Source organism: Zalophus californianus, chromosome 4, assembly GCF_009762305.2.
Source record: "Zalophus californianus isolate mZalCal1 chromosome 4, mZalCal1.pri.v2, whole genome shotgun sequence".
Lineage (NCBI taxonomy): Eukaryota > Metazoa > Chordata > Mammalia > Carnivora > Otariidae > Zalophus > Zalophus californianus.
Genome location: NC_045598.1, coordinates 100974725 through 100985517, shown reverse-complemented (window position 1 = coordinate 100985517; position 10793 = coordinate 100974725). Strand labels below are relative to the sequence as shown.

Here is a 10793-nt window from a genome sequence, read left to right as displayed (position 1 = left end):
GATGAGCCTCTGGATAGGATGGGGTCAAGGAGGAAGGCATCATGTACCACGCTATGAGTTTGTCTTCCCCCTGTGGGCAACCTCAGCAGTCTGGTCATAAGCCCTCTTTCTTTACAACCTGGAGAACTGGACCAGGTCCTGATTGATCTCGGCAACCGACCGGCAACCTAAAAGAACAGTTAACAAGCTTATTTCTCTAAAACACCAGTAACCCACCCCATCATGAGTAATGGGATGATCCAATGGGAACAAGCCTGACTTGATCTTTGTGCCCACCCTGAAAAAACATTATGGATACCAGAGGAATAATGTGATTCTGATTGCCTTGAGAATTATTTTGTGAGCCTGTGCCCAAGTCCTCTTTCAACACAGCCATGTCAAAATGGCATAGTAAAAATATAGAAACACCATCTTAGCATTTGAAAAATCAATTAATATGTGCCATAGATACACTTGACCTTTATCTGAGTGCTGATAAGGCTCAGGGATATAGGAAGTATGTGTCAAGGAAGAATATGAGTCAGGAATAAGAGATGGAATGATTATTTCATACAGTGGTTGCCTTCTAAGGGAACGTGCTGCAAAATGTAACACTTCTTTAGTGGAGGATCTTAACTAAAATGCAAAATTAGAACTGTAGCTGAGATTAGACACAGGGACTGAAGAGAGTGGCGTCAGATAAGAAGCACGAAGAGGAAGGAGAAAGAGGGGGTAGTCTGTTGGTGCAGACTGGAGAGCTGTAACCTTGAGTAGACAGGAAATCCTTGGTGATGATAAGGCAGAAAGACTTGAATGCCAGGATGTGTAATGATTAATTCGAAGTTTTCCCCACATGTATGATGTGCGCATCTTCACCTCCCAAAACACAGCTTTAGCAAAATGTATTACTTGCAAAAATATAACTAATGAGAGGGTTCATTTCCCCTCTAAAAACCATGCCTGGGTTGACTGTAGTGGACAGAAATGGCAGGCATGGGATGCATAAGTAACCTACAAACTGAACTTATTCAGTAGAAGCAGGAATTTGGTACCAGAGGCAGCTCTTCTCAGAATGGACAGTGGTCTTAAGAGCTTTGGGTTTCCCCAGGGCAAAGAATAGTGGGTCTTCACAGTAGGCAGTCCTATTCAAGAAGCACAGAGGATGCCAAAATATGATCTTCGGTTATATATTGTAATAAAAATCATATTTAAATGATGTAAAAATGTCTCAGTAGTTGCATCCAGATTATGTTATGACTCCATTTTGAGACCGTTTGACCCATAAACCTTGGTAATGTTTCTGTACTTATTCGACTCTCATCAGATTGGTTTCTGGGTCTCATGCAATACCAAGGGCACTGCCCTGCCCTTGGCAGAGGCTCAGTAGAAGTTTGAGAGAGAATGCATATTTATAATTTTTTCATTACTGTAAATTCGGAGGATATTTACACTAAAATGTTTTGGCTACTTTGAAGTGAAGTAGGGAATTCTGAACAATAAACCTCAAGAAAGTTCATATACTTTTTAATTCAGCCTCCTTCCCTTATGAAGAATAAGACTTTAGTGAGCCTGTGTTGGTATGATTTATATGTGGACATTTTTCAAGACAGATCATGATTTTAACCTTCCTATAAGTATATTTTCAGCAATTGGTCTCATGGTGAGAAAAACCATGACTTTTTAAGCTTATTTTGCTTTCAGCAATAGTGCAAATAGAGGTCTTCTCCCAGGGCTGTGATGTTACAGGGTCTTTAGGGAAAAATGTCACACATCTCCAGGGGAATTAGGAGAGATAAATCATATGACTGTTTCCTCCTGGGTGCTGATTCTGTGTCAGACATCTTATGTGCATTGTGTGTGGAAGGGCTAAGGGGTGACAGAATCTTGATGCTTTCACATTATGATTTTGCATTTTAGTGAGTTCCACCAAAAGCCAGGCCCCACGCCTGAGATCCCTTCTTCCCATGGACTAGCCTGGGGGAGAGACACTTACGCAGAGGATGCCAACGGATGCCCTTCTGCCTGAGTTTCCTATTCTTTCTCCCTCCCCCTTCTCTGTCCCATGTTTGCTTGTGATTACTCATTTTTCTATATATGCATAAAACAATATGTTCTCATTGTACAACAGTTAGAAGGAGGGTAATATAAACTGTCAGCCCTAAACAGGCTCACAATTCTGTTTTTTCTCTGCCCCTTTTAAAAAAGGATGTTCTCCACTCTATTTCAGAAAGAGATTTTCCAGCCACCATTTCTACCCCAGCGATTGTTTTTTTTTAGAATGCTTGGTCATTTTTTTTCCCTTTAAATTTTTTTATTGTTATGTTAATCACCATACATTACACCATTAGTTTTTGATGTAGTGTTCCATGATTCATTGTTTGTGCATAACACACAGAGCTCCACGCAGAACGTGCCCTCTTTAATACCCATCACCAGGCTAAACCATCCCCCCACCCCCCTCCCTTCTAGAACCCTCAGTTTGTTTTTCATTGTCCATCGTCTCTCATGGTTCGTCTCCCCCTCTGATTTCCCCCCCTTCATTCTTCCCCTCCTGCTATCTTGTTCTTTTTTTTTTCCTTAACATATATTGCATTATTTGTTTCAGAGGTACAGATCTGTGATTCAACAGTCTTCACAATTCACAGTGCTCACCATAGCACATACCCTACCCAATGTCTATCACCCAGCCACCCCATCCCTCCCACCCCACCCCCACTCCAGCAACCCTCAGTTTGTTTCCTGAGATTAAGAATTCTTCATATCAGTGAGGTCATATGATACATGTCTTTCTCTGATTGACTTATTTCACTCAGCATAACACCCTCCAGTTCCATCCACGTCGTTGCAAATGGCAAGATCTCATTCCTTTTGATGGCTGCATAATACTCCATTGTATATATATACCACTTCTTCTTTATCCATCCATCTGTCGATGGACATCTTGGCTCTTTCCACAGTTTGGCTATTGTGGACATCGCTGCCATAAACATTGGGGTGCACGTACCCCTTCGGATCCCTACATTTGTATCTTTGGCGTAAATACCCAGTAGTGCAATTGCTGGATCGTATGGTAGCTCTATTTTCAACTTTTTGAGTAACCTCCATACTGTTTTCCAGAGTGGTTGCACCAGCTTGCATTCCCACCAACAGTGTAGGAGCGTTCCCGTTTCTCCGCATCCCCGCCAACATCTGTCGTTTCCTGACTTGTTAATTTTAGCCATTCTGACTGGTGTGAGGTGATATCTCATTGAGGTTTTGATTTGGATTTCCCTGATGTCGAGCGATGTTGAGCACTTTTTCATGTGTCTGTTGGCCAATTGGATGTCTTCTTTGGAAATATGTCTGTTCATGTCTTCTGCGCATTTCTTGATTGGATCATTTGTTCTTTGGGTGTTGAGTTTGATAAGTTCTTTATAGATTTTGGATACTAGCCCTTTATCTGATATGTCATTTGCAAATATCTTCTCCCATTCTGACGGTTGTCTTTTGGTTTTGTAGACTGTTTCTTTTGCTGTGCAAAAGCTTTTTATCTTGATGAAATCCCAATAGTTCATTTTTGCCCTTGCTTCCCTTGCCTTTGACGATGTTTCTAGGAAGAAGTTGCTGTGGCTGAGGTCGAAGAGGTTGCTGCCTGTGTTCTTTAGGATGTTGATGGACTCCTGTCTCACACTGAGGTCTTTCAACCATTTGGAGTCTATTTTTGTGTGTGATGTAAGGAAATGGTCCAGTTTCATTCTTCTGCATGTGGCTGTCCAATTTTCCCAACACCATTTGTTGAAGAGACTGTCTTTTTTCCATTGAGCATTCTTTCTTGCTTTGTCAAAGATTAGTTGACCATAGAGTTGAGGGTCCATTTCTGGGCTCTCTATTCTGTTCCATTGATCTACGTGTCTGTTTTTGTGCCAGTACCATACTATCTTGATGATGACAGCTTTGTAATAGAGCTGGAAGTCCGGAATTGTGATGCCGCCAGCTTTGCTTTTCTTTTTCAACATTCCTCTGGCTATTCGGGGTCTCTTCTGGTTCCATACAAATTTTAGTATTCTTTGTTCCATTTCTTTGAAAAAAGTCGATGGTATTTTGATGGGGATTGCATTGATGTGTAGATTGCTCTAGGTAGCATTGACATCTTCACACTATTTGTTCTTCCAATCCATGAGCATGGAACGTTTTTCCATTCCTTTGTGTCTTCCTCAATTTCTTTCATGAGTATTTTATAGTTTTCTGAGTACAGATCCTTTGCCTCTTTGGTTAGATTTATTCCTAGGTATCTTATAGTTTTGGGTGCAATTGTAAGTGGAATCGACTCCTTAATTTCTCTCTCTTCTGTCTTGTTGTTGGTGTATAGGAATGCCACTGATTTCTGTGCATTGATTTTATATCCTGCCACTTTACTGAATTCCTGTATGAGTTCTAGCAGTTTTGGGGTGGAGTCTTTTGGGTTTTCCACATAAAGTATCATATCATCTGCAAACAGTGAGAGATTGACTTCTTTGCCAATTTGGATGCCTTTGATTTCTTTTTGTTGTCTGATTGCTGTGGCTAGGACTTCTAATACTATGTTGAATAGCAGTGGTGATAGTGAACATCCCTGCCGCGTTCCTGACCTTAGGGGGGAAGCTCTCAGTTTTTTCCCATTGAGAATGATATTCACTGTAGGTTTTTCATAGATGGCTTTTATGATATTGAGGCATGTACCCTCTATCCCTATACTCTGAAGAGTTTTGATCAAGAAAAGATGTTGTACGTTGTCAAATGCTTTTTCTGCATCTATTGAGAGGATCATAGGATTCTTGTTCTTTCTTTTGTTAATGTATTGTATCACATTGATTGATTTGCAGATGTTGAACCAACCTTGCAGCCCAGGGATAAATCCAATTTGGTCATGGTGAATAATCCTTTTAATGTACTGTTGGATCCTATTGGCTAGTATTTTCATGAGAATTTTTGCATCCATGTTCATCAAGGATATTGGTCTGTAATTCTCCTTTTTGATGGGGTCTTTGTTTGGTTTGGGGATCAAGGTAATGGTGGCCTCATAAAACGAGTTTGGAGGTTTTCCTTCCTTTTCTATTTTTTGGAACAGTTTCAGGAGAATAGGTATTAATTCTTCTTTAAATGTTTGGTAGAATTCCCCTGGGAAGCCATCTGGCCCTGGGCTTTTGTTTGTTGGGAGATTTTTGATGACTGCTTCAGTTTCCTTAGTGGTTATAGGTCTGTTCAGGTTTTTCTATTTCTTCCTGGTTCAGTTTTGGTAGTTGATACATCTCTAGGAATGCATCCATTTCTTCCAGGTTATCTAATTTGCTGGCATAGAGTTGCTCATAATATGTTCTTATAATTGTTTGTATTTCTTTGGTGCTGGTTGTGATCTCTCCTCTTTCACTCATGATTTTGTTGATTTGGGTCATTTCTCTCTTTTTTTTGATAAGTCTGGCCAGGGGTTTATCAATCTTGTTAATTCTTTCAAAGAACCAGCTTCTAGTTTCGTTGATCTGTTTCACTGTTCTTTTGGTTTCTATTTCATTGATTTCTGCTCTGATCTTTATTATTTCTCTTCTCCTGCTGGGTTTAGTCTTTATTTGCTGTTTTTTCTCTAGCTCCTTTAGGTGAAGGGTTAGGTTGTGTATTTGAGACCTTTCTTGTTTCTTGAGAACGGCTTGTATTGCTATATACTTTCCTCTTAGGACTGCCTTTGCTGCATCCCAAAGATTTTGAACTGTTGTGTTTTCATTTTCATTTGTTTCCATTAATTTTTTAAATTCTTCTTTAATTTCCTGGTTGACCCATTCATTCTTTGGTAGGATGCTCTTTAGCCTCCATGGATTTGAGTTCTTTCCGACTTTCCTCTTGTGATTGAGTTCTAGTTTCAAAGCCTTGTGGTCTGAAAATATGCAGGGAATGATCCCAGTCTTTTGGTACCAGTTGAGACCTGATTTGTGACCTAGGATGTGATCTATTCTGGAGAATGTTCCACGGGCACTAGAGAAGACTGTGTATTCTGTTGCTTTGGGATGAATAGATCTGTGAGGTCCAGTTGGTCCAGTGTGTCATTAAAGTCTTAATTTCCTTGTTGATCTTTTGCTTAGATGATCTGTCCATTTCAGTGAGGGGGGTGTTAAAGTCCCCCACTATTATTGTATTGTTGTCAATGTGTTTTTTTGCTTTTGTTATTAATTGCTTTATATAATGGGCTGCTCCCATGTTAGGGGCATAGATATTTACAATTGTTAGATCTTCTTGTTGGATAGACCCTTTAAGTAGGATATAGTGTCCTTCGTCATCTCTTATTACAGTCTTTGGTTTAAAATCTAATGTTGTCTGATATAAGGATTGCCACCCCAGCTTTCTTTTGGTGTCCATTAGCATGGTAAATTGTTTTCCACTCCCTCACTTTCAATCTGGGGGTGTCTTTGTGTCTTAAATGAGTCTCTTGCAGACAGCATATTGATGGGTCTTGTTTTTTAATCCAGTGTGATAGCCTGTGTCTTTTGATTGGGACATTTAGCCCATTTACATTCAGGGTAACTATTGAAAGATATGAATTTAGTGCCATTCTATGGCCTGTAAGGTGACTGTTACTGTATATTGTCTGTGTTCCTTTCTGGTCTATGCTGCCTTTAGGCTCTCTCTTTGCTTAGAGGACCCTTTCAATATTTCTTGTAGGGCTGGTTTCGTGTTTGCAAATTTCTTTAGTTTTTGTTTCTCCTGGAAGCTTTTTATCTCTCCTTCTATTTTCAATGATAGCCTAGCTGGATATAGTATTCTTGGCTGCATATTTTTCTCGTTTAGTGCTCTGAAGATATCATGCCAGTCCTTTCTGGCCTGCCAGGTCTCTGTGGATAGGTCTGTTGCCAATCTAATGTTTCTACCATTATAGGTTATAGATCTCTTCTCCCAAGCTGCTTTCAGGATTTTCTCTTTGTCTCTGAGGCTCGTAAGTTTTACTGTTAGATGTTGGGATGTTGACCTATTTTTATTGATTTTGAGAGGGGTCTCTGTGCCTCCTGGATTTTGATGCCTGTTTCCTTCCCCACATTAGGGAAGTTCTCTGTTATAATTTGCTCCAATATACCTTCTGCCCCTCTCTTTCTTCTTCTCCTGGGATCCCAATTATTCTAATGTTGTTTCTTCTTATGGTATCACTTATCTCTCGAATTTTGCCCTCGTGATCCAGTAGTTGTTTATCTCTCTTTTTCTCAGTTTCTTTATTTTCCATCATATGGTCTTCTATATCATTGATTCTCTCTTCTGCTTCATTTATCCTAGCGGTTAGTGCCCTCATTTTTTATTACACCTCATTAATAGCCTTTTTGATTTCGACTTGGTTAGGTTTTAGTTCTTTTATTTCTCCAGAAATGTTTCTCTAATAACTTCCATGCTTTTTTCAAGCTCAGCTAATATCTTTAAAATCATGATTCTGAACTCTAAGTCTGACATCGTACTAATGTCCGTATTGAGTAGGTCCCTGGCAGATGGTACTACCTCTTATTCTTTTTGTTGATTTTTTCCGTCTTGTCATTTTGTGCAGAGGAGAATAGATGAATGAGAGAACAAAATGCTAACAGGGTAACAACGTCCCCAGAAAATATACTCTAAAAAAATCAGAAAAGACCTGAAACCAGGGGAAAAGAAAGGGAAAGAAAGAAAAAAGAAAGAGAGAGAGAAAAAAGAAAAAGATAAAAACAAACAAAAACAGAACAAAACAAAACAAAAAAACAGAATATGATCAAACATGATCAGACTGGTGCATAGATCAGTGCCACACACTAGATTTTGGGTGTATTTTGGTTTGTTAGAAGAACGTGCCTCCCAAAATTTTAAAGAAAGAAAGACTTATATATGTACAAAATAAGGGTTGATACAATGAAGGGATGGAATATGAGTGTAAAGATGAAAATTATAAAAAATTTTATAAAAGGAATTGAAAAGATAAGTTGTTTGAAAAAAGAAAGAAGAGGATTTAAAAAAAAAAGAAAGAAAGAAAAAAGGGGGGGGAGAGAATGTGATCAGGCAGGAGACTAGAACAAAGCCATACACTAGAGATTTAGGGTATATTTTGATCTGTTAGAAGAAACCGAATCTCAAAGTTTTAAAGAGAGAACAACTTATATATATATGCCAAAAATAAGGTTAACTACTATGAAGGGATAGAATATGACTCTAAAAGTGAAAAATAAAAATGTTTTTTTTAAAAAAGGGATTGATAAGTTGTTGGTTGAAGAAGGGAAAAAGAAAAATTCAAAAAAAAAGTTAAAAAAATTAACTTTGAAAGACTAAAGAATCATGGTAAAAAAGCCATGAATTCTATGTGCAGTATTCCCCTAGCTCTGGAGTTCTGCCGTTCTCATTGATCGGTAAACTTGGTCTTGGCTGGCTGTTTTTTTTTTTTTTTAATTTTTTATTGTTATGTTAATCACCATACATTACACCATTAGTTTTTGATGTAGTGTTCCATGATTCATTGTCTGTGCATAACACCCAGTGTTCCACGCAGAGTGTGCCCTCTTTAATACCCATCACCAGGCTAACCCATCCCCCCACTCTCCTCCCCTCTAGAACCCTCAGTTTGTTTTTCAGAGTCCATCGTCTCTCATGGTTCGTCTCCCCCTCTGACTTACTCCCCTTTATTCTTCCCCTCCTGCTATCTTCTTTTTCTTTTTTCTTAACATATGTTGCATTATTTGTTTCAGAAGTACAGATCTATGATTCAACAGTCTTGCACAATTCACAGCGCTCACCATAGCACATACCCTCCCCAATGTCTATCACCCAGCCACCCCATCCCTCCCACCCCCCACTACTGCAGCAACCCTCAGTTTGTTTCCTGAGATTAAGAATTCCTCATATCAGTGAGGTCATATGATACATGTCTTTCTCTGATTGACTTATTTCACTCAGCATAACACAGTCCAGTTCCATCTACGTCGTTGCAAATGGCAAGATCTCATTCCTTTTGATGGCTGCATAATATTCCATTGTGTATATATACCACCTCTTCTTTATCCATTCATCTGTCGATGGACATCTTGGCTCTTTCCACAGTTTGGCTATTGTGGACATTGCTGCTATAATCATTGGGGTGCACGTACCCCTTCGGATCCCTACATTTGTATCTTTGTGGTAAATACCCAGTAGCGCAATTGCTGGATCGTATGGTAGCTCTATTTTCAACTTTTTGAGGAACCTCCATACTGTTTTCCAGAGTGGTTGCACCAGCTTGCATTCCCACCAACAGTGTAGGAGGGTTCCCCTTTTCCGCACCCTGAGAATATCTGTCTTTTCCTGACTTGTTAATTTTAGCCATTCTGACTGGTGTGAGGTGGTATCTCATTGAGGTTTTGATTTGGATTTCCCTGATTTGGCTGGCTGTTCTTGCTGATCTTCTGGGGGAGGGGCCTGTTGCCGTGGTTCCCAAATGTCTTTGCCGGAGGCGGAATTGCCCCGCCCTTGTCCATCTGGGCTAAGTAATCTGCTCGGGTTTGCTCTCGGGAGCTTTTGTTCCCTGCAAGCTTTCTGTATGGCTTTGGAGGACGAGAGTGAAAATGGCAGCCTCGCAATCTCTGCCCTGGAGGAGCCGAGAACTCGGGGCCCCGCTCCTCAGTGCGCCCCCAGAGAAAAGCAGTAAGTCACTCCCATCTCCCTGGTCTCTGGCCACACTCTGTGCTCACCCGGCCTGTGACTGAGCGTTTCTATCTCTGGCACCGGATCCCGTGTGGAGTCTCCAAACCCAGCAGATCCCTGCAGTGCGCTCCCGCGCCGCTCCTCCCGGGGGAGGAAGGGGAGTCTCCCTGGATCTGCCGCTTGTTGGGTCCCTGCTGGAGGAGCAGTGGCCCGACTGGGCCGCGGATCACGGTTTATGGCAACCTCGAGCTTGAGAGCCTGCGCCTCGGCTCCGTCTCTGCAGCCGGCTTCCCCGCTCCGATACCTGGGAGCTGTGCCACACTCAGGCACCCCCGGTCCTTCTGTGACCCTGAGGGTCCTGAGACCACACTGTCCCTCGAGGGTTCCACCCCCCCCGCCCCCCCCCGCTTAGCCACTGGAGCGACGTCCCTCAGCAGAGCCGACTTCTTAAAAGTTCCGATTTTGTGCTCCGCGGCTCTATCACTTGCCAGAAGCAGCAGACGGAGGCCCCCTCCCCCGCCGTCTATCCTCCTGAATATCACCTCAGATTCACTTCTCCATAAGTCCTACCTTCCAGAAAGTGGTTGCTTTTCTGTTCAGAGAGTTGTTGCTATTCTTTTCTTTGATCTCCTGTTGAGTTCGTAGGTGTTCAGAATGGTTTGATCCCTATTCAGCTGAATTCATGAGACCAGATGAAATCCAGGTCTCCTACTCCTGCGCCATCTTGCTCCGCCCCCTACCCCAGGGGTTGTTAAGTGTAAACTTTTGGTAGGATAAAAAAGCTTTGTTATTGTGAATTCCCCCAACAGGGTTCTGTTAAAAGAATATCAGACATCATTTTGCAAGGATGGGAGAAAATATTTGGGGGAGCAGGAGAAGTCATCTAAACCTCCTGGAATCTGCAGAAGCTCATGGGTCTACCCATCCTTCACGCCCCTCCCTCCCAGGGACAAAACACACCAATATGATATCTGTTCATGCTCATGCCCTCCCCCTCCCTTACAAGAGGGCCTGGGTGACACCAAGTCATTTACTGACTTATCTTCACAGGCTCTGAAGAGTATGGCTCTGGTCCAAAGCTGATGGTCCTTGTCTTCCATGCCTTGATCTATTCTTCCCCTCTTTTTTTCTTTAATTAACTTGCTCAGTGGGAAGGAGGATGGTGCTGGCAGTAATGCTTCTCTAAGTTT

General features: G+C 41.4%; 1 protein-coding gene across 1 annotated transcript in view; it reads right to left on the bottom strand.

Annotated features, from left to right (window-relative positions):
• Positions 1-33: 33 nt before the first annotated feature.
• Positions 34-10793, bottom strand: part of HAO2 (hydroxyacid oxidase 2) — a 32687-nt gene continuing 21927 nt past the window's right edge. The window contains exon 8 of the mRNA XM_027570644.2: positions 34-167. Coding sequence (XP_027426445.2) covers positions 112-167 — 56 coding nt within the window. The 3' untranslated portion in view covers positions 34-111. The remainder of the gene's footprint in view (positions 168-10793) is intronic.